Raw genomic sequence first — 25,023 nt, 5'->3', positions numbered from 1 at the left:
AATGTCTTTGGATATGAAACTTAGTATGACACTATGAGCACTCAAAAACATGCACAGACGCATTATCAGTACAAAATATGTGTGTGTGTGTGTGTGTGTGTGTGTGTGTGTGTGTGTATGTATGTATATATATATATATATCAGTTTTCTGATTATTGAAGCATCTCCTCACTCCTGTAGGAGAAAGGTACACAGGAAAGCTGATAGTCTGGGGATGGGCTGTACCGTGTGTGTGTGTGTGTGTGTGTGTGTGCAGAGCAGTGTGTTATTGGGAGCAGATCTCATGTAATACATGAGAAACAGTTGCTCAGGCTCAAAGCTATAAAAACCAGTGCAGTATCTCATCTTACAATGCAATCACGTAGTGTTACTGAAGCAGGTTAGAGCCGCTGTGGTGGAGAATTTATGATATATGTATTTCAGTCAGATTGGAATGATGGAGGAAGAGAGCGAGAGAGAGAGCGCGCGCGAGAGAGAGAGAGAGAGAGAGAGAGCATGTCAAGGAAAAAAATAGGAAATGCTGTGAAATAAACAAAAATAATTTTCCTTTCTTTATGGGTTTGAAATGAACTCTTATTGAATGTGAAATTTCACAGATAGGGAGACAGTGAGGTGAGAAATGAGAAAATATATATATTTTTTATACTTTATGTTTTGCACTGTTGAACCAAAAAAAAAAAAAAAAAAAAATTCAACTGATTCTTGGTGCATCCGATTTTCAATTTGTGGAGCCTAAATTCAGAACAAATAGCTTTTGTGTTTTCATAAAATTTACATATCCAAAGGCAAAGAAATTCACGTTTGAATATTTAACGTCACGTTTTCTAGGACTTTACCAGCCAGTCTAAGTCTATCTAAACATCTTTCTCAAGCTTTCTGTCTAAATGACCCTCATGTTTGACTCTTCATAAATTCATAAATGTGCACTGTAGTTTATTTTCACATATTTTGTAAAATATTTATTAATTCACTGATTATATATATATACAAGCAACAGGTGTGTCCTAAAACTGATATTAGGCTGCGTGGAGTTATTAATTTTATAAAGTTTTATATGGCTCAATCCCACACTATGTAGTGAGCATATATAGTGAATAGGAGTGTATTTTACAGATTCAAGACATTGTACAATAAAAACAATAAATACTTATGTTGAAAAAGTTAAATACTTATGTGATTTTAGCTTGTGATTGTCTTCATTCATAGATACTGCAGGTCTACACTGTCTGGTGAGATTTATCTTCAGTAGTATAGCCCAGAAAACTGTCTTTGATGCAAAGTCAGTAAAATAAAGGACATAACCCAATAACATAGCTGCTTATGCAAGAAACTGGAAAGTAATCGACGAGTGGATGGTATGATGAAGTGACGTTATTGTTGATAACTGCACTTCCTGAAACGTTTTAAGCCTCTTATACATTTAATATCGTGGAACATTTAATATTGTGGAACAATTTAGTTCCTGTTGTTACTATAGTTACTATGTTACTTATTTGCTACATTAGAATGAGAGCATTGATATACAACTGCAATTTGCCTTGCAGCTGGAGCCATTGTCAGGGCTGCTGTTCTAGAAAATTAATCAACAATTCTAACCAATCAGAATTAAGAATTGAACAGCAGTGTGGTTTAAAGAGAAAAGCAACTGTGTGTCTCATTTCAGCGTGGGTTAAATTTGGTTCCACGTTCCCTCCTTTGCGATCTGTTTATTTTTTTTATTATAAAAACCAGCTTCACACCTTCCACTCGACGATAGTCACTGCTATGTATAATATGAAAATTCTTCTTCCACACCTTTATAAATACACAAAGGTGTTATTTCGGAGGAGACTTTTCTTTCCCCTGTCCGTGATGACACGTCAGTGCGTGAGAGTGGTTACAGAGACTTGAGAATCAGACAGTTTTTTTTTTTTTTTGTTACAGCTACTGCACAAAACAAAACAGAAATGGCTTTGAAATGACAGAAAAGCTTGTTTAAGCATTGAGCCTGCCAGAATAGCACAGAAGAAATCTCTAGTTACAGTGCAGTACAAAGATATGGCATTGATCAATGAAAATAAACTTTAGCTATTAAGACAAACTCCGGGGGAAATAAATAAATAAATAGATAAAATCGCATTGTTTTGACGTTCGGAGCTAACAACGCTTGCTCGTGTTCGACATTGTTCGATGTTGTTGCAGCAGTAAGGAGCTACTTACATCCCCACCAGCGAGCAGAGACCCGTTTGCATCAGCCATGTTCATGTAGTTATTGTTGTTTCCAAACTGTAACAGAAACACACACAAAAAAAGTAGAGAAAGATGTTACTATTTATTTACACATCAAGACAACAATGGTTTGTAGCGTATAATCCACACAGGTCGCTTGTGTGACCAATGAAAAGCAAATATTCTATCAATTCTGTTATGGACAGTAGTACAATATACAATTTCTCTAACACAAAGAGAGAGGTCTTGACTTAATCCACTGTTCAGTACTGGTGTCTATTCAAAAAAAGCACACCTCGGTTTTGCATCACAAAGCAGAGAAACACACGGGCACTGAGTCCATACCAGAAACAGTCAGCGATCAACATGAGAGTTTTTACAATGCACACAGCTTAAACTAGAACCTCTAGAAGGTTCTGGTTTAAGCTGTGTGCATTGTAAAAACTCTTCGTTTCACCAACTGGAACAGTTAGGATCACTACAATGCATAATGACATCACTGTGAAGTCCAATATCTTTCTTAAGCTTATTATTCTTTATTATTATTATTATTAGTAGTAGTAGTAGTAGTAGTAGGAGTAGTAATAGTAATAGTAGTAGTAGTAGTAGTAGTAGTCATAGTAGTAGTAGTAGTAGTAGTAGTCATAGTAGTAGTAGTAGTAGTAGTAGTCATAGTAGTAGTAGTAGTAGTCATAGTAGTAGTAGTAATAGTAGTAGTAGTAGTAGTAATACTAGTAGTGATAGTAGTAGTAGCAGTAGTAGTAGTAGTAGTCATAGTAGTAATAGTAGTAGTAGTAGTCATAGTAGTAGTAGTAGTAGTAGTAGTAGTCATAGTAGTAATAGTAGTAGTAGTAGTCTTAGTAGTAATAGTAGTAGTAGTAGTCATAGTAGTAGTAGTAATAGTAGTAGTAGTAGTAGTAATACTAGTAGTGATAGTAGTAGTAGCAGTAGTAGTAGTAGTAGTCATAGTAGTAGTAGTCATAGTAGTAATAGTAGTAGTAGTAGTCATAGTAGTAATAGTAGTAGTAGTAGTAGTAGTCATAGTAGTAATAGTAGTAGTAGTAGTCATAGTAGTAGTAGTAATAGTAGTAGTAGTAGTAGTCATAGTAGTAATAGTAGTAGTAGTAGTCATAGTAGTAATAGTAGTAGTAGTAGTAGTAGTCATAGTAGTAATAGTAGTAGTAGTAGTCATAGTAGTAGTAGTAATAGTAGTAGTAGTAGTAGTCATAGTAGTAATAGTAGTAGTAGTAGTCATAGTAGTAATAGTAGTAGTAGCAGTAGTAGTAGTAATAGTAGTAGTAGTAGTAGTAGTAGTAGTAGTCATAGTAGTAGTAGTAATAGTAGTAGTAGTAGTAGTAGTAGTAGTGATAGTAATATTAATAGTAGTAGTAGTAGTAGTTGCAGTAGTAATAGTAGTAGTTCTATTACTTCAATGTGATTTTATTTTATTTATTAGCCTCTGAAGATCTAGTCTGATTTAGTCTAAAGAGCTCCGTAATCTTGAGATTTATGAATTTGAATTTTCAACGGAAGCTGTTTTCAACTTTCAACTTTTTCATGTGCTATGTAAATAAAGTTGGCTTCATTTGACTTTACTCTTATGAAAGAAACGCTCAGATTATTAATACCGTTTCTTTGTCACGAAGAAGCTTTACGGAAATCTGGATGGATTTCACTAACGAACAAGCCAAAGGTGACCGCGGTGACACGACGAAAAAAACTTCTGGAGGAACCGGACTCAAAGCAGAACCCGTCCTCTTCTGGGTCACACCAGCTAGCGGGGTTCTAAATCTTTACAGTATACAGATCTATAACTGTACTACGTGTGTTGAAAGGATGTTGAGTATGAGCAGATTAAGATTATGAGCTAATCATCAAAATGTGCAGGGTGTGTGCAGGACACTACTCTAGAATGATTTTCATTTCAACCAATTGTCGACAAATATGCGATAGAATGTTGTTGCTATTGTTGTTTATTAACGTGTTAATAAAAGGATACAAAGGAATAAAAGGACTATAGTGTCATAATTCAGGAATTTGTAAAAATCCAAGAGCTCACGTGAAAATCGAAGACTTAAGTTAAGTGTTAGTTAGGTTTTGAATAAAGGGGCAGAGGTAATGCTCGTTGAAGGTTAATGGTTATAGCTTTTTGTAACCTACGGAAGTAGGAGTCAAGGTGTGAGTATGGATGGTCACATTGTGGTTAATTAGGGCAAATGCAAAAATCCCGTCCCGGGAGTCAAACTCAAAACAAGGTTAAACCAAAGTCAAAGAAAGACAATCCACAATCAACAATAACACGTTCAAGGGTAAAAACCAGGAAACAGAGACTGCAGAAAGTTTTTACGTTTGGACTTAACAGAACAAATGCTCTTTCACTGGCAGACTTCACGGCAAATAGAACAATAAATAAACAAGCACTGACACAAAACAGGTGTAGACAGTGAGATAACAAACCAATGGCAGAACAGGTTCGGAGACGGGGCGAGAATAAAAACAAAAGCACCTGGTGCTTATGGACATAGAAACTGTGACACAAAGCAGGTATCCTTTACTTATCTCTGAGCAAGTACGAATATCAGATGATTGCTAAGAACATATCTTCATTCTTTGCATCTACAATGTTCCAAAGGACATTTAAGAAATACATAAAAATAAAAAATAAAAAACGAAGCAAAATTATCAGTCGTTGCGGCAATTACATGATAAAATTACTCGAGATAAATCATACAGAAATTGTCTGCGTGTGCCAGGTGCGCTAATCTCCTGTGAACAGATTAGATTCATGGCCTATATTCATCTCCACTTGTTAAGATATCGGGTTTTTTTTTTTATTTCGTGTGTAGCGGCCGTCACACTGACAGGTAAGAACAATGCAACCGCATCATGAAGAATTATGGGGTGGCAGCTGGAGAGGCCCGAACAGCAAACACACACTTACAAACACACACATACTCAGAGAGAAGAATCTACACAGTACAAGACACAATTCCCACAATCCTCCTCCTCCTCTTCCAGCAGTCTTATCTTTTTATACTGGACAAACAATAGCAGAAAGAAAATTAAGATCAGAAGCGAAAGAGAAGAGCTTTCATTTCTTCTTCTTTTTTTTTCTCCTGCTACCTTGTTATAGCTTCTTTTCTTCTGAGTGGTTAGTATGCGAATGTAATTACCGAAGGAACTGTAGCTAATCAACTGTGAATGGTATCCATTAATTAGTCTATGCCCTGGAGAGAGAACGTGCGAGCGAGAGAGAGAGAGAGAGAGAGAGAGAGAGAGAGAGAGAGAGAGAGAGAGAGAGAAAGAGAAAGAGGAGCGAGTGTGTGAGAGAATGAGCTTAAATGTTAATGTAAAAATGCTACAGCAATCTGCAGAAACAGACAAACACACACACACACACACACACACACACACACACACACACACACACTCCTCTGAGCATCTGGTAGAGCAGGTGGCATCGCCTGATCACCTGACACAGTACCGGATCACAAAAACACACACAAGAACCTCGACAATCAGTTCAACATCTGTCCGATACAGAAGAGAGAATGAATGACCCTCTTCATCAGCCTCTCACTGAATCACTTATTTCATCTCTCTCTCTCCTTCTCTCTCTCTATTTCTCTCTCTCTTTCAGTATTGTGTTATCAGTGAAGTGAGTTTCTCCTAGTACATGGAAAGGGATAATGAAGAAAATGGAAAAGGGTGAGAAAGAAGGAGACTGCGTTGCATTGTGGGAAGATGTTGGGGGAAGTGCATGGTTCATTTCACCATTAATGAAAGTGCAGCTGCAACACTAACACAGCAAGTAGTGTGTGTGTGTGTGTGTGTGTGTGTGTGTGTGTGAGTGTGTGAGAGAGAGAGAGAGAGAGAGAGAGAGAAAGGGAGAGAGAGAATGTGTGTGTGTGTGTGTGTGTGTGTGTCAAATCAAATGAATGTATATGCAAGCACACATGTGTAAGTGTGCTAGTGTGTAAACTGTCATTGCTCTAGACACACACACACACACACACACACACACACACACACACACACACACACACACACACACACACAACCTCACACATGCAGATCCCAAATCACATGAATATTAACCCAGAAACAAACACTTTCATTTCGCCTCTTAAGCCCTGCAGTTAATGCAGTCACACAATCAGATTCTGCAGTAAAGTATAACCCACTATTGACAGTTATATTAAATCTTGATATTTAAATCTAATCGTTGTATATAAGGACTTGTTCATTGCCCACTCTCTGATTATAATGAGACTCTAAATAAGCATTTTATTAAAGAATAAGCTACAGTGTGACTCTAACTAACTGCAATATTCTCAGGTACTGTGTGACTGTAAATTACTGAAAGTTACCGTGAGACTGTAAGTTTCTCTGAGAATTTAAGTTACTGTGAGACTGTAAGTTACTGTGAGAATTTAAGTTACTGTGAGACTGTAAGTTACTATAAGACTGTAAGTTACTGTGAGACTGTAAGTTACTATAAGACTGTAAGTTACTGTGAGAATTTAAGTTACTATAAGACTGTAAGTTACTATGAAAATGTAAGTTACTATAAGACTGTAAGTTACTGTGAGACTGTAAGTTACTGTGAGACTGTAAGTTACTATAAGACTGTAAGTTACTGTGAGAATGTAAGTTACTATAAGACTGTAAGTTACTGTGAGAATGTAAGTTACTGTGAGAATGTAAGTTACTATAAGACTGTAAGTTACTATAAGACTGTAAGTTACTGTGAGACTGTAAGTTACTATAAGACTGTAAGTTACTGTGAGAATGTAAGTTACTATAAGACTGTAAGTTACTGTGAGAATGTAAGTTACTATAAGACTGTAAGTTACTATAAGACTGTAAGTTACTATGAGACTGTAAGTTACTGTGAGACTGTAAGTTACTATAAGACTGTAAGTTACTGTGAGACTGTAAGTTACTGTGAGACTGTAAGTTACTATAAGACTGTAAGTTACTGTGAGACTGTAAGTTACTATAAGACTGTAAGTTACTGTGAGAATGTAAGTTACTATAAGACTGTAAGTTACTATGAGACTGTAAGTTACTGTGAGACTGTAAGTTACTATAAGACTGTAAGTTACTGTGAGACTGTAAGTTACTGTGAGACTGTAAGTTACTATAAGACTGTAAGTTACTGTGAGACTGTAAGTTACTGTGAGACTGTAAGTTACTATGAGACTGTAAGTTACTGTGAGACTGTAAGTTACTATAAGACTGTAAGTTACTGTGAGACTGTAAGTTACTGTGAGAATGTAAGTTACTATAAGACTGTAAGTTATTGTGAGACTGTAAGTTACTGTGAGAATGTAAGTTACTATACGACTGTAAGGTACTATAAGAGTGTAAGTTACTGTGAGAATGTAAGTTACTCTGAGACTGTAAGTTACTGTGAGACATTTACATTTATGGTATTTGGCAGACTCCCTTATCCAAAGCGACTTACAGAAGTGGTTTGAAATCACTATCAATACTACTGTAGTACCATAAGTTACAAGAATGTAAGCTACTGGGAGACTGTAATTTACTGTAAGACTGCAAGTTACTACAAGACTGTAAATTACTGTAAGTTGTTAGAAGAATGTTTCATACTATTAGACTATAATTTACTGCAAGATTGTAAATTACTGTGAGAATGTAAGATGCTGCAATACTCTAAATTAGTGTGAGACTATAATTTACTGCAAGGTTGTAAATTACTGCAATACGCTAAGTTACTTTGTACCTGTAAGTTACTATAAGTTACTCCGAGAATGAAAGTTACTGTAAGACATCTACATGTGCATTTTTGGCATTTGGCAGACACCCTTATCCAGAGTGACTTTCTTTTTTTTGAGCAGAGACAGGCTTGATATTATTTGAATATAAGTCCTTGAACAATTTGAATAGGCGTTTTGCCTGTAATGCCCATCCCTAGTTGTACCAATAGATTTGCTTAGCGTTATAAAATGTGGATTTGAAATACCCACAATACCTCAAAACATTGCGTTCTCTAATGTCATTTATTGCAGTATTAACATTACAGTAGACAAAAATGGACTAAAGAAAAAAAAAAAGAGTAAAGAGGAAAAAAATAAGAAATTGTGGGGGGAAAAATGGGAAAAAGAAAAAGCGATGAGTGTGTTTAGTGTGTAAAGGCTGGCGTGTCCCCAGCAGGGGGACAGAAGGATGGACGCCAAGACGCATTAGCCCTGACGAGAGAGAAAAATAATGACGGAAAAGCAAGGAGGGAAGTGGGTCAGATCAGACAATGAGGCCTCTGTAATTAATTGAACAAGGAGGGCATGTAGAGTACATCGCTAGTGCACAGTAACAAGAATGAAACACGCCCCTAAACTGAATAATGGCTAAACCAATCAGTCCTCAAAGATGGACAGAAGAATAAAGACTGAGAAATAACTGTATGCTGTAGCTGAGACCACAGATTAGATATTAAACGCCTGGAAAAACATTTGAGGCTGCAAAAGAAAAACATATTATAAGCTTGCTTCAGGCATTGTACTGAGCATTACACATATAACCATTTCCCACACAGCTGAATGAATAAACCATATTGCTAATATTACTGCAGATAATACAATAATATACAATGTAATACATGGTGACAATCCCAAACAGCAATAATAAGCCCATATTAACAGCCATTACATTATGCAATCTGTTATTGTCCTGTTTGGTGTTTGATAACATTTCCATTTCCTGCTTTATTCCTCTTCTGAACAACGTCTCATAACTTTAACACGGGAATATTCTTATGTGTGAATGTCTGTGGGGAAATAAAATGTCTGGCATCTATTATCACGTGTCAAATTATTTGCAACCCTTTGGGCACAAACAATATTGCATCCAACTCTACTGGTGAAAAGGGGGAAATGTCTGGGGTATGAAACCGGACAATCTGATTTTCAATCGGTTTTGGATATTTTTCACCTATTTCTTTACTCTTAAAAAAAACATTTTTGTGATGTCTTGATACTTTCTTATACACTCCTGTTAACTTAGCCTTATAGATAATCATATAAACACTGTCAATCTTCCATCTGCAACACAGCTGCCACTACCTCCTGTGTTGAAAGCGCATATATGATAACTGGAACACTACTGTGGAAAAATGGACACTGACATTACACTAAAATTTGCTCTATTTACCCTAAATGTGAGTTAACCCTGAATTAACTAACCAAATGCACTGTTGTATTACTGATGTTATGATAATGTTGAAACTTAAACCTCAAAAGTCCGCTTAAAACTGATTAATTTATTATTGTGAGTTGCAGAATCGTTCAAATGTAATTTTCTTACTCAGAGTTCAGAAAATGTCCAGTTCCCAGTTACCGTTATAGGAGCTAAAGCTGTACACACACACATATATATATATATATATATATATATATATATATATATATATATATATATATATATATATATATAAAACGAGGTAAAGCTGTACAAGTGTGAATCATATGGGGGCGGAGCTCATTTCCAGGTCAGAAAAATGGAAAAAGAAGCCACAAATGAAGAAATGAGGCAGAAAGACTGTTTGGAATTTGTGCAGATGACAGTTTTTAGAATATTTTAAAAATCTGTCAAAATCTAAAAGTGTTAGAGGTATAGAGTTTTATCATTTGCAAACTGCACCTATAAAATCGTTTTCATTTAGTTTATTATCTTTATTTAATGCACCTCACTGGGCTGGGTGTTCACTCACTCACTCACTCACTCACTTACTCACTTAACCGTTTGTTTTATTATCTTCTTTTCACATCTGGCAGCCAGCCAACTAGAGGCCTCTCCCTGCTCAGGGTGGAGGTAGGCGCAGTGGCATTGTGGGTAAAAAAAAAAAAAAGAGAGACTCGGTGGGGGTTGTCTTTGATTTCGAAGCTCTCTCTCTCGCTGCACTAAATGTACTCTCATTTACAAACCAATGCAGCCCTGAGCATGTGCTGCTGGCCATAACAGATCACAGGGGCTATTCACAAGCAGCAGGCAGTCGCAACACACACACACACACCCACACACACACACACACACACACACACACAAATGCACACAAAAACACACACACATATGCACACACTCACATACACACCCTATCACAGTGGTACATTTGTAAGCTCAGAAGGAGAGTGAAAGCTGGGCTGTTTTGATCCACAGGAGGAATCGATCTCTAAAACTCAGTTTAGAGTTCGAATCATTACACGCGGACCCTAAACTCAGAGAGAGAGACAGAGAAAGAGAGACAGACAGAGAGAGAGAGACAGAGAAAGAGGGAGCGAGCGTGCAAGAGCTTACTTATAAGAGACTGCACTCTCTCCTTCTCTCTCACTCAGTCACCTTCTTTCACCTTTCAACCAAACAAACCCATGACTAAAACTAAACAGTGGAAATGGCCTGAAGAGCGACAGAAGCGGAGAGAAAGAGAAAGAGAGAGACACTAAGTAAAAACATGTGATAAGCAGAAAGCAAAGAGCTGATGTTATCATAAAAATGCATGCAGGGGTTGACAGTTTCATTCAAAGCCATTTCAATTCCCTCTCTCTCTCTCTCTCTCTCTCTCTCTCTCTCTCTCTCTCTCTCTCACCCTCTCACACACTCTCTCTCTCCTTCTCTCTTCTCCCTTTTTCTTTAAGCCGCTTTCGTTTTACAAAGGGACCACTTTAACCCTTGACAGTTCAATTAAAAGCAGTTCTGGTGTCTCAGATTTAAAAAAAAAAAAATTTTAATACACAATTCATTCTGTATGTACTTTGAAGAGATTTGAAGAGTACCTTCAGTGTCAAGTCATTCTCTCTCGAATGCATAAATAGACTTTTAACATACGCTTACTGATATGTAAGGGGGGAAATAAAAACACTTCAGGACATGCTGTTAATAGGAAATGAATCAACATGCAATAGTGATGCAAAGCAAAGTTCCTGTTACCAGCCTGAAGTTGATTATTTTCCTATGACAGCATGCCCCGGAGTGTTTTATTATTCATGTATCACGGCAAATTGCCAACGATATTACAGTTTCTATTAATTTTTTTCTAATTAAAAAAAAAACCAACACGTCATACATTTCTAGTTCAATTTTCTTAGGAATTTCTCATCTTAGGATATACTTTTAAATGTATTTTGTCTTTGAATTTGTAAATAGTATGAAAATGTATGATGATTGAACATATTGTGCCCTGCGATGGATTGGCACCAAGTCCAGGGTATACCCCGCCTTGTGCCCGATGCTCCCTCGGATAGGCTCCAGGTTCCACACGGCCCAGTAGGATAAGCGGTATAGACGATGGATGGATGGATGGTTGAACATAAAAAATGCATATGTCGTTATGCTAAAAAAAAAAACAACCCAAAAGGTTATAGGTTATAGAAATAAAGAAGAATTTTAAAGGTTAAAAAGGTTTTCCTAAGGTGAATTTAGGAAGTAAAAATATTGAATATTGGCAATCAATATTTGTCGTTATCCAACCATCCATCCTTCCATCCATTCTCTATACGCTTTTCCTTCAGGGTTATCCTGCAGGGAACCTGGAGCCTATCCCACTACAAGACAATTTCAATCCTGAATTGAGTAGATATAGTCATAATTGGTTTTAATGAGAAATATGACAAATTCAACCATATCCAAGTTTTTATTTACTTGATATCATTTTTTTTTTTTTTCAACAACACATTAGCTCAATTGGTGTGACGTTATCTACCAGACTTTCTACTCTTAGTTTTATTATAATAAGTGTAATAATAAGCTCTTTGTTCAGTAATTCAGTCATGATGTGTGAAATATTTGCCTAAGTGAGTTTAAGTAACTGGATACTGCAGGATGAAACCAGAGATTGTCTTATGAGTCTTTCCTGGCATGGACGTGTGATATAAAGCACATGCAGGAAATATTATCAGAATTATCAATGCTATAATATCAGGATTTTACCAATATCACGATTATCAGTATTTACTTCCATCTAGGAGTAGGTGATAGGACAACAATGTCATACCATGATACTTGATAAGTTTTATACCATTGATTTATACAATCCATGAGACGTATCAACTGCCAGCAAAACCAGTGGAGCTGAGAATTTTAAAGTTGCAGCATGAAAGCCATTAAAAAAAAAAAACAACATTCAATCTTCTGCTTTTTATAGCTGCTTTAGCACAACACCTTTCATTCCATCACTCACGTTTTATTGTCTCTTCGAGTTGTCACATAAAAAATTCAGCTTGTCACTCCTCTGACTAGACCATGGTGGAAAAACTTCAAGTCACAGCTTTACCTCCGACTGTTACAAAGCATTGACACTGGAGACTCCTTTCCATGAATGCTAACGAACATGTCCTCACAGGAAACATCACCATGTCAGCAGTCGCACACATTTTAACGCAGAGGATAATTAATAGAAGCGATGACGCAATTTGCAGCCTGAGCCGTTCTGTTTAAAACGAATCATCACCTACGGGCCAATCAGAATTGAGTATACAACAGTGGTATAATTATGTTATTGTTTAAATGTTAGAATTAATGTTATGTCACATTAATAAAACTACTCCGTCAATTGGATGGGTAGCTACGGAATTAGTTCATAAGGGTTTTTTTCAAATTTATAAGGCTTTCAAAACAATACAGATACCAATTCATTTCAAATTTAAACTTCCACGTTATCACAGCATCAGCCAAGCGAGTTAAATCAGATAAATGAAATGAGGTAAAGGTATGAGGTAAACATTTTTGATCAAAAAATCCCATCAAACACTCAAATAGCTTGCAGAATTAAGTGAACACCTAATCCAGTGCACCTTACATTTCCAGATTATTAGCTCTTACAGTGAATTGTGCTGATGGAAACAATGTGAGAGGAAGCACTGGCAGAAGTGGCAGACCGAAATGGGTACGATGACATGAGCTGCCACCCGCTGCCTCAGCATCTGTTGCTCTGGTGTAATAGACCTGTTTCTAACAGCGAGGCCATTTTGTCATGTCTAAACACCTCGGATTAATGAGAATGCCCATTAGCTCCTTGTGCTCCCCATCTCCCACTACACTCACAAGTGCACACACACACACACACACACACAAAGCTCTCCTGGATTGCCTCGAACACAGCGCTCACAAGCCACTGAATCTCAGCTTTGATCTGAGGGAGTGTACAGCGATTGGACCTCTGTAACAACGGGGCTCAGACCTGCAGGAACAGTGGAGCTGCTTCACATAATGGCACACACACATGTACATGCATACACACACACACAGAGATGCAAGCAGTGAACAGTAATAGATACCCAAAGTAACAGAACACATAGAAAAGGTCCATTTTCTTAAGTATTCTTATAGTTATAGGAACACAGCACAAATTACATAACGTTTACTATAACATCAAGACAAATCGTAGGTTCGTATTAATGTGCTCATTCTAAACTCTACGTTATCGTTTCTATAGGAACAACTTACAGATGGACTCGTACGCTGGACGCGTCACGTTCACGGATGTTCTAAAAACTAAGACTAATAAATTTTTACATTTTTAAAAATGTGTCGTTAATTACCAAATATAAACATTGCCTTTGATATAGTGAAGCTTCTCGAAGGACCTGTTTGTTTATGGAAGGAGTCTCCAGTGTCAGCGCCGTGTAATAGTCAGTAAGTTCAGGATAAACGACTTTGCTTTTCTGGATAACATGAAAAACTGCCAGATTGGGTTTTTTTTTTGTTTTGTTTTGTTTTTGCTTATTAAATCCAAAAGTTTGAAAAAAGTCTCTTGATGGAACGACTGTTTACAGCTGCTATAACGTAAGCGATAACTTGTTTCCCAGACGACAACGTTATTAGAAAGGTTTATAAGAGGATGTTGAATAAGAGGATGTTGAATAAGAGGAAAACTTTTAACTTAAACTTTATTATTTAATAACTCAAAACTTAGTGCTCAGAATTCTTCAGTCGCTACAGTGAACTAAAAAGAAAGTTATTTAGTTGCAAAAGTGAGATATCATATGCCTCCATAGCTCTTAAAATCAGTCATGGACCGTGAAGAAGAAAAAAAAAAAAAAACGCATTACAAGTGTTGTTTCAGCATTTTTTTTTCTCCACTCAGAAATCTGAAAGCCATTTTATGCACGATTACTTTCGCATCACGGTCTCGTCCAAAGGTACAAAAATACTTTTTTATTCATGTTGACCAATACTGTTTGTTTGTTTTTTTTCCCTCCTTTCTATTCCCCATGTTAAAAACAACACAATAAGACAGTTATCCCAGTGTTCCGGGCTGTTCTCATTTATTGCCCTTGCGATAGGCCTACAGCCAGCACGGTGCAGAGCCAGGTGCCGAGTCTCTATAAATCTGCGCAGTACAAACCGCTAAGAGCTGAATCATATATCAGTCCATTATTCTGCCACGGCTCCGGTGTATTAAACAAATGGATCAGCCTACAGCTGCGCAGAGGAAGCTAAAGAAAGGGGAGGTGGAGGCTGAGGGGGCAAAGGTTATTGTCTAATTTAAATCTTGGCTGCCTTCCCAGGCCTGTGCCACATTCCAATTTGGGGCCATGTAGCGTTGGCGATCCTGACAGGAGAGCCTGCTGAAAACGGTACGACGGCCAGAAACTTGTCGAAAAATGAAGAGATCAACAAGTCGGAGGGAGATCACCAGTCTGACTGTCGCTAATTAGTGTCAATTATAGGAATGTGCTTATTTGCGTTTGATCCTGGACAAACCCTCCGACGCAAATTGTCTTAACTATTTCTACCATGTATTTTTTTTTTTTTCCTTGACAAACTTCATGAAAATTACCTGTTACATGAAGACCACTGGTTAAGGTTCAGTTTCATGTTAAGGAACGACTCGAAGGATTTTCCACGCAGAATGACAGGTGCAGCTCTTCAACTCGAACGCGCTCACGGATCAAGCACGTGTCAATGAATCAATATTCAGATTGAACTGGCAACCTTGCTGCGAAAAGGCATTGGAAAATAAATAAATAAATAAACTCCACAGCTTGACAGCACCACTTTTTAAAAAAAAAAAAAAAAATTACTTGAGTTTTTTTTTTTTTTTTTTTTTTTGCACCAGTTTGTTTCTCCTCGCTGACAAGAGTAATCTGTTTTGAGTGCCGCGTTCATTTATTTTCCCTCCGTTACATTTATACCTGAACTGTCATCTTAAGCATTTTACATTTCAAAAAGAACAGAGAGATTATGATAGCATGAATTCAAGGGAGAGGAACGGGCGGGGGGTGGATGGGTGCGTGGGGGGGGGTCGAATTATGATACCTAATCTTCGCCATTCATTTCTCGTCATTATGGTGACATTTTAGAGAGCTCGGGAACAAAGGCGCACTAAGGATTCATTCAGTTGCGGTGTAAAATTATTCCTCAGGCGAACGCAGGACGATGGCGGAAAGATAGGAGAAAGAATTACTGGAATTGTGTTGTGGGGTTGTTTTTTTTTTTTTTTTTTTTTAGGGATTTTGCTTCAGGGAGGTATTGAAAAAGTCTGGTTTAAACAGGAATGCTGTTATTAGAAGAACCAAACAAGCTTTTAAGTGGAAATCATTTTTCTAAAGAGGCGACGTTAAAAAAAATAAGCAGAAGTTCTTCTTGTGTGGTGGACCCATGATGGAGAAAATTAAGCTAAATATACATTCACCAGTAATGTCCATGTCAATCATTTCCAGTCCAACGTTTACCTTTCAAGCCAAATCATAATACGAGATCTTTTTCTTTTCTCCACTATTCAAGTTCCATCCTTAAATGACATTTAAATGTACAGTTACGAATCTCTGGGCTCACCCTGAATTGATTCGAGTCACAATTGATTGGCTTTGATTAGATTCACTTCAGAAGCAATTTTTGTACATAGACGAAGCCTAAATCGCCAAAAAAAAAATGGAGTTGATTTGATTCATTTCAGAATTCTCTACAGTCTACTGAACTGAATCCTTCTTAAATGTACGAGAATTGCTTCTGAATCGAACCGACTCGACTCACTCTCTATTGGTTTCGATTAGATCAAAGTCAAAAGCGAGTCTTGTACATTAAGACGGATCGCACACAATGACACACTACAGACAATTTGAAATTGCCAATCAACCTACAGTGTATGTATTTGGACCGGGGGAGGAAACTGGAGTACCCGGAAGAAACCCCAAAAGCACGAGGAGAACGTGGAAACTCCGTGCACACAGGGTGGAATCGGGATTCGAGCCGCCAAACCCAGAGGTGCAAGGCAAACATCCTAAACACTAAGCCACCGTGCCCCTTATTTGTTAACCAACGTGATACGTTTTCATTAATTTAATTCTTTTATTTATTTTTTTTTAAACTGTTGTGGTTATATCTGGAGATGTTACACTTCTTTTTCTCTTTTTTGCAACTCTAGTAGCAAACCTCTTACTTGCTCCTGAACGGCATACGGCATGCTTCACAATGCTTCGTAATCCACTCTCCGTCCACTGGCATCTCTTTCTTCTGCCCAACATTACAAGAACCTACACTGAGGGGTTTACCTCAGACTTCCAGTGTGTTAGAGTCCTAACCTCGAGGCCGAAAGGGAAAACGAGTGTGCTCTACCAAAACAAACACTCTCTAGAAAACACGCCGATTGCCCAGTACCATCTTCAACACATGTACCAGCACAGATCTCTACAGTCATCTGTCTTCATTAGGCTGCTGCCTTTGACCTGTTTTTCTACCTCTCTGTTGCAGGGAAGACATCTGCAGAGCTCCGGTGTGTAGGTGCAGAGAGCTCGGGTCTGCACAAAGCCTCAACCTTGCAACAAATCACTCCGACAAATCACTCCGACAATTACGGATAATAAAAGAGCAAGTCAGGCCCGGAGGAGAAAGCAGTATGACAAACCATCAGGCTGGTAAAGGGAGAGATATTTCTCTGCCATTCCATCACCAGAGCAAACACAGAGAGAGACTTTATCTCATCGTTCACCTTAGTTGAAGGCATCAAGTTTGACAGAGTTAGACGTTTGGACGAATTCAGACTAACAATGACAATTTTCAGTACGAATTCATATGAAAAGCTGGTATTCATGATACAAAAGCTAGCAACGCCCCACATCCTAACGTTTGATCCTTCTAACATTTCATCCAGTTCAGTTTCTGGTTTCTAGAACATTAACTGCCCAGACTGATGATAAATCTTAAGTAATCAATGATGGTTAATGGGTAATAATGATGAAACCATACTTTAAGATTGGAGTTTCCACTGATCTCGAGCAATGACCGTAATCTTCACGTACTCTCACCACAACGTCCTTCCAAGATGACATGCAAAAAAAAAAACGTGCCACTGTATGCTAAAAAGTATAATTATGCAGAGTTGAGTGCAAAAGTTTGCATCACCCATGGTGTCAGGGTGAAAACGGACAATGAGATTAGCAAACGGACAACGAACGAAAAAAAATATTCGAAAATCAGCACGCACATTAAAAAAAGAAGGAGGAGGGTTTTTTTTTTTTTTTTTTTTTACCGGTCGACTTCAGTTTGCAGACTGATATTAATGTTTATGAATATTTCAGTATCAGTATCGATATGGGAAAAAAATATCATGTCATCTCTAGTCCTGAGGGCGTGCAAATTTTTGCACGTCACCGTACATGACGGCAATTCGTAAATTTCACTTCTCGTGAAATTCGCCTTTGGATTTACGTTCTCGATTTCTCTGAACCTTCTAAATAGTGTCATGATTCCCTTTATAAAGACGCGCGTAAAACTCACACTTGGTTAATATTCACTTTGGTCTGTTCTTGCATTCATCCAGTGATATTCAAATCAATCTCTGTGTGACTGACGCCTTCTAATCTGTTATTCCGCTCTCTCGCCAGAGGCACTGCGTTTCACACACTGGTGGAGATGCTGTCAGATCAGAGTTGTCATGTATAACAAAGCGTGTTTAAGGGATAATTAGGGCCAGATGGCTGTTTGGGGTGCCAAGCGAGACAGGCAGTCCATATGCCCGTCTGTGGCACATCTGCACCACTGTAAGCTACGCAACTCTCACAAGTGTCAGTCATTCCCATCACTCTAGCTTTGATCATGTTGTGACCCTCTGTCATTAGCATGGTTTCAGGATTGCATGCTAATATACAGGCTAACGCTTTCACCCAAAGCGACTTAAAATTGGTGGTACTCAGATTCGGACGGTTCTTCCCATTCGACGGTCCAGTGCTGTCACCACTGAGCCAGCAATAATCATAAATGCGGATAGAAAACAGGGCACTTCAATGGTTCTTTCAACGATTCAGAGTCTTCTACCACATAAATGATCTTGGTACCTCCAAACCATCCAAAGAACCATTGAGTCTGATCAGGGAAGTTCTTCATGGAAGTTTCCACCAGAGAGACAAACTGAAGAATCCTTGACAGTGCACGAGACAACCATTTTGCTTAAAGAACGATGTTGGGGTTTTTTTGGGCTAGTTTGTATGTTTCTAGCTTTCTACATGGGTTCTACTTGGAACCTTTTCTGAAAGAGGAAACCCCTTCTACATAGATCTTTCCCTCAGGGAGAAAAAATACTATAGAGTGCAAGATAAAGAAAAAAAAAAGGTTCCTCTGTGGTTCTTTGGATGGTTTGGAGAGTTCTAGCTACTGTAACCTCAGGGTTTATACTTAAGCATTTCTGAAAGGATGCCCCTTTTGTATCCTTTCTTTCCTATGTTGCCTTCTGCCTAGAACTCCTTTAGAAGGATAAACGAAAGAAAAATTTAGGGTGAAAGATGTAACATTTTTGTTTGTTTCTTTGTTTGTACACACAAAAAAAGTTCATAATCCACGTTTAACTCATGCACTCCAGGAAAAACATTCCTGCGATGGTTGGTCGTTTTAGCTTCCTGATCGGGTTCTATTTGCAACCCTTGTTAAAAGAGAACCCCTATGTTGTAGGGTTCTACATATAACATTTATGGGCTCTCCCAGAAGGACACACCAGAAAAACCCTAGGGTAGTGTGGAATATTTCCCCCCCGTAGAGGTTACTTGGATTCAACTGCAATAATCTCTGCCAGGAAAACACTGTAGCATTCTGTTTAGAACCGTTCAGGATTCTCTAAGAGTGACAAACTCACGAACTTATAAATGGTTTAGGTTTTAGAGTCTGGAGAGCAAATCAATATGATTTACTAAATATTCTGCAGTCTTAGGGTTAAATCTCTCTATAAGGGTTCTATGTAGGACCCTACAACAGAGTAATTCCCCAGCAGAAAGGCTTCCAAGTCTTTTAAGAAGATAAGAAACATTCTTGAAACTCTTGAAAGACCCATCGAAGACCTCTTTTCCCAAACAGTATGGACATTCAATGGCAACGTTCAGCCAATTATACGTTTTTCCACACTGGAAAATTTAGACAAATCTAAACGCCAGACACTGGTTTTTCAGTATGACGGTGTGCCATTAAGCCATTTTTAAGCTTGTGTTAAAACCCAGCAATACTCTGTGACCAAAACCATACTACTCTAATTTTCCCAGGTCCGTGTATTAAGACTGGCAGACAAACTTCCATATAGTACACTGTGAAAAGAAAGCTTTCATAAAATAGCCTCATAAAATCGATATAGTCTATGTAACCCCATCTGGGTAATTTTGAAATGAATACACCGGACTAATTTTGGCAGCACGGCTGCCAGTAATAGTAATCCCGCGCTTAATATGCCTCCACAAATCTACACGAAACAGGAGTGCCTTAAGCATGGCGCCATTCCCATACTACTTTATTAACTGTGTAGAAATAAGATATAATGTTTTCTACATTCCAAAACACACAGCTGGCAGTTGGTGGGCCTAATTCGTCATTGTTATTCAAGAGCCTGATCAGCCAGCACTTAAAACAAGATCCTCCTAGATTCTAATTAAGCACTACGGTACCTCCCAAGGGTTCTGCTTTGGCAAGGCAAAGCACTTTGATTTATGTAGCACTTTGTTGTTAGTACTCACGGGTTTGCCTGTTGCGAGCGCGCCACCAGCGCATAGAGCAATTTCTCATATTTGTTAATTAACTCCTGCTAACAGCGCTTTCTTCCGCATTGTGATACAAAATGCAGTGGATTGAACACAAATATGCCCTATTATTTCATGTCTCCACCTACAAGCAATTAAAACGAAAATAATTTGCCGTCGATTTGGCCCTCACTGGGAGGGGAAAACTTTCTAAGCATACCAAATAGCGGCCGTTTAGAGCCAGCAATCACGCAGCACTGATAGGCTTTCAAAGCTCTAATTAGCTCTCAACCTCGTGGCCGTCCGACGGCATCGCTCTAAAGTGCGAGCTCTCGCTCTGGTGAATTACACCAAATGTCGCGGCTCTCGTCGGCTAACCCTTCAGCCTCACAATCATTAGACGCACATACACACTCATGCCCGCTGCGGAACAGCTGAGATTAGGCTTTGCCTCTCGGTCCCACTACAGAATCAATCGGACCAGATACTACTGATTTCTTTACCGTAATGTCAGTGATTAAACACAGTGACGGCGTGTAATCACTCAGATTAGACACTAACCCAGATTTAAGCCGCTGGGATCAAATTGAAACACTCTGATCGCCATACTATCAACAAATAAAGATGGACCGATGCTACTGAGTGGTGAGGATACTGGGCCAACATTCATTCATATATCTTCTGGAAGTGCTTTCTTCTGGTCAGCGTGGTCGTGGATCCAGAGCTTATCCCAGGAAATCTGAGTGCAAGGCAGGAATACACTCTGACTGGGCACCATGCAGAAACGAGAGAACGTGGAAGAAACCCACAGGGACATGTAGAGAACATGTAAAACGCCGTATAGACAGTAACCCGAGCCCAGGATCGAACCAAGGACCCTGGAGCTGTAAGGGATCAACGCTACCTTGTAATTACGTCCTAATGACATTACGTCAACACGATCGTAACGCCACCCACAAAGATGACGCGTCATTTAAGTACCACTACTGCGAATCACATCAATTGTTTGGAATTTCTAAAAATGTAACCAATATAATTTTGCTAACCATCATTTCTATAGCGAGGCACAAAACAATATTCGGTACTCTTCTTTCGTTTCTGCAGCCCGGACGTTTCTTCCAGCACCTTGTGCCAGTTCTGAGAGTGAGGAAGTGTTTCACGTTGCTTCTAAGATTGTTAACGCAAAAAGGAACTTGCATGCGAAAATGTAAATGCGTCGCTTTATCAAAAACAAAAAGCCAATCATCCTTCAGATACGCAACCCATGTTCAGGAGTTTACTTTGAAGCAACAGGCCTGTTCTTTGCAACTTCTAGATGTTCCTTCAGTTTGGTGGTGTTTTACATAAGTTTTCTTAAGAATTGGCTCAGGTACAGTACTGTATACACTTGATGAACAGAGCTCTGGCTTTGGTGGCATATCAATGTCGAAAGAAGCGGAACGTCCCATCCCTCTGAGAGCTCGTGTTGAAAGTACTTCAAGTGTCTTTGGCAGCAGTGCTAATTAGAAATTTCTTACAGACAGCGAAGATACAGAAGAACCAACAGCGAGGCAAAAGTTCAGTGTGATAGCTACTTAATAATTCTCCTTTTCTATTCCTAATCAAATATACCACTTGGCTTCTATCGGTTCACAAACCCGCGACTTCATTCACGGTTCAAAGGTCGTGTCAATAAAGCTAGCGCAAAAGCAAAAGTAAGTCTTATGAGTAGCAAATGTAGATCTTATCACACAATCTTTGCCTTTCAGTGAATTTGCTTTTCTGCTCGGTTGAATTTTATTTTATTTATTTTGACAGCTGTTTTGGCTGAAAAAGCAGAAAAACTATTTTTTTTTTTTTTTTTCTGTTTGCAAGAGCAGGGTGTAAAAAATTTTTTAAAAGCCTCAGCTAAACTGTATATTTTGCCACCTCTCCTTTGAGCGTTAAGAGATATTTACATCCATCCATCCATCCTCCCTCTACCGCTTTATCCTTTAGCCTAGATTCCCAGCCCAAATACAAATACACACTAATCAGAAAGCACATCACTCCTGTATTATTTCTTACTCAGTATTAAACGCACTTCAGACTGAAACTGTCCAACTCAATCTCATCCATATCCATTACAGTGGCTAAGGGACATAGATAAAGCAGATAACAACTTAATTGCCTTCAGCTTTTGATAGCACGCTGATGAACAGACCTCACGAATCAGCCTTTAAACGAATGGGTTTTTTTTTTTTTCTTTTCTGATGGGAGAGAGAAAAACGGCTGATCAGCAGAGTAATTACAAAGATTGGAAGTCAAAAAGAGTCAATGTCTCCTTTTCTTTAACTTTCCCAGCCTTGTCTGTGACACATTTTACAAATCTGAATCCAAAAACAAAATGATGCAGCTGTAAAGCGAATTAGGTGCTTGGAGCTTGCTCGTGCAAACATTTTTTCTTCTTCTTCTTCTGCTTTCTCTCGAATCTCCAGTGATTTCACGTGTGAGCCAAGAAAACAGGAGGCAATGAAGGTTCTTCGTTAAACTGAGAGAGTTTCTGGATTGAAGAACTGCTGCGAGTGTCCAACATAACAGCTGGTCGGATGCATCTGGTGACCCCGAGACAAGTGGACGAGCGGGTCGAGCGTGTGGGCGTGCATATATATATATATATATACATACATCGACACACACCCACAGCAGAACATGCTGAGTTTCTTTTATGCTCTGTATTATTTATTTACTTACTTACACACATTGTTAGTAAAGAGAAAAGGATTTCTCATCTAAGGCTGATTATACAGCGATTCTAGCTGCATAACCTAACTCCCTGGCATTGCAATTAACTTAATTTCATTTAAATCAGACGTAGATGAATCATAATTGTATTCCTAACACACTTGGCTAAAAAGTAGTAGCTAACATAACACAACAACAGATACTAGATGGCCAAATGTATGTAGGTACCTGACCATCACATCTATATGTGGTTCTTCCCCAACCGGTTGCCACAATGCCGGAAGCACACAATTGTATAGAACGTCTTTGTATGCTCTCGCATTGCAATTTTCCCCTCGCTGGAATTAAGAAGCCCAAACCTGTTCCAGCATGACAATGCCCCTGTAAGCGAGCCCCATGAAGACACGGTGTGTTAAGGCTGGAGCGGAAGAACTCGAGTGTCCTGCAGAGAGCCCTGACCTCAACCCCACTGAACACCTTTGGGATGAACTGGAGCGTCCACCATCAGTGCAGACCTCACCTTTAATTTCTTTACTGGGTTTAAAGTCTTAATTCCGTCTCTTTTAGGATAACTCTTAAATATGAATAAATGTTCAATGTTAAAGAACTGCGTCATTTCCACACTACTCCATTGTGACTGCTTTAACCTTGACCGATGGTGGAAATATTTTATTCCAAACCCAGTTAATGCTACTGATACTTTGTTATATTTTTCAAAAACTAAAGAAAAAAAAAAAATAAAAAACTAGAGTTGGGAAATGAAGGAAAGAAAGGATATTATCTTTTATGTTTCAGGAGAGAATATGCTTGTGTCCAATTTGCCAGTGTAATTTAACGGAGTTGTGAGGAAGATGAGGAGCGTGAGGGTTGAGTAAGGTTAGTGATGCTTTTCATCGATCTGCCACTAGTCAAAGTAGATCATTCGCCATCATAAAAACACATCCCTTCAAAAGCCCACTATCTACATTCTCTACTATTTTCATCCAAACCGTGTAAGGAGTGAATAGTGTGCCAATGAGCCTTGTAATAGCATTTCTCTGCTACTGTGAAAAAGCAATTTGAGCCCAGTATGTCCAAGCTCAATAAAATATAAAATTCATTGGACAAAAGAAATGTCATCGTGGGCGAGCTTCATCTTTAAAGGTAACATAAACTTCTCAAAGTAACTGCACTGTGCTCATACAGGTAAGATAGCTGACTAAATGAATTTTTATCTTTCTTTGGAGGGGCATTATGGGGGTTCGGGGCATTATGGAGTTGCTTCACAGCTCCAGGGTCTGATCCTGAGCTCGGGTTACTGTCGGTTTGGAATTTCTCCATGGGAAGTTCTCCATATTCTCCTGTTTCCTCCCTCTGTCCAAAAACATGCAAAAAGGTTGATTGGGGACTCTGAATTGCCCCTAGGTGTGAATAAGTGTGTGCATGGTTCCCTGCTATGGACTGGCATCCCTTCCAGGGTCAATACTCTCCCACCTGCAACCAGTATTCCTGGGATTGACTCCAAAGACACCACAACCCTGACCAGGATAAAGTGCTAACGGAAGTCGAATGAATGAACGAATGAATGAATGAATAAACGACTACACGGACAGGAGGAAGTTGATTTTTCAGCTACATTCAAACAATAAGCTCATTTAGATCATGGCCTTGGTCTAAACATATCCGTTCTAAAAGTGTTAAAACTCCTAGGAAACTTCAGCAGGTCCAGTATAATAACCTAGAAATTTGAATGTTAAAAAACTGGTTCAACAGGAAACTATTAGATTAATGCCTCAAGGTTATACAAAATCATCAAGGTAATCCTTTTCACTACTATCATAATGAGTAATAATAAGAATAATAGTAATAATAATATGACTGAAATGCTTGAGCCCACCAGCAAAAACTGGTTTAAGTTTCAGAAAATAATGTATCAGAAAATAGGAATTAATAGCTACTTTAATTATTTGGTACTTTTACTCAGTGTGAACAGCCTCTTCTCACACCATTTTGTAAAATTGTTATAATACCAGACATTGCATTGTAAATGTCAACATACACAAATTACGTTCCTAATAACGTACGGCCAGAGCCATATCTTCCTGCAGTTCTCGCCTGCTGTCTTATAGAAGCTATGCAGGGTTGTGTCTGGCCTGTTCTTGGATGCGAGACCTCAGGTGGA

General features: G+C 38.5%; 1 protein-coding gene across 1 annotated transcript in view; it reads right to left on the bottom strand.

Moving 5' to 3' along the window:
- tox3 (TOX high mobility group box family member 3) overlaps window positions 1–25,023 on the bottom strand; it is a 66,715-nt gene that overhangs the window by 23,531 nt on the left and 18,161 nt on the right. Inside the window, exon 2 of the mRNA XM_017459300.3 lies at window positions 2,200–2,265. Coding sequence (XP_017314789.1) covers window positions 2,200–2,265 — 66 coding nt within the window. The remainder of the gene's footprint in view (window positions 1–2,199; window positions 2,266–25,023) is intronic.

This window comes from Ictalurus punctatus, chromosome 27, assembly GCF_001660625.3.
Source record: "Ictalurus punctatus breed USDA103 chromosome 27, Coco_2.0, whole genome shotgun sequence".
Taxonomy (NCBI): Eukaryota; Metazoa; Chordata; class Actinopteri; order Siluriformes; family Ictaluridae; genus Ictalurus; species Ictalurus punctatus.
Note: the sequence above shows the minus strand (reverse complement) of the source record. Positions and strands in the feature narration are given on the sequence as shown.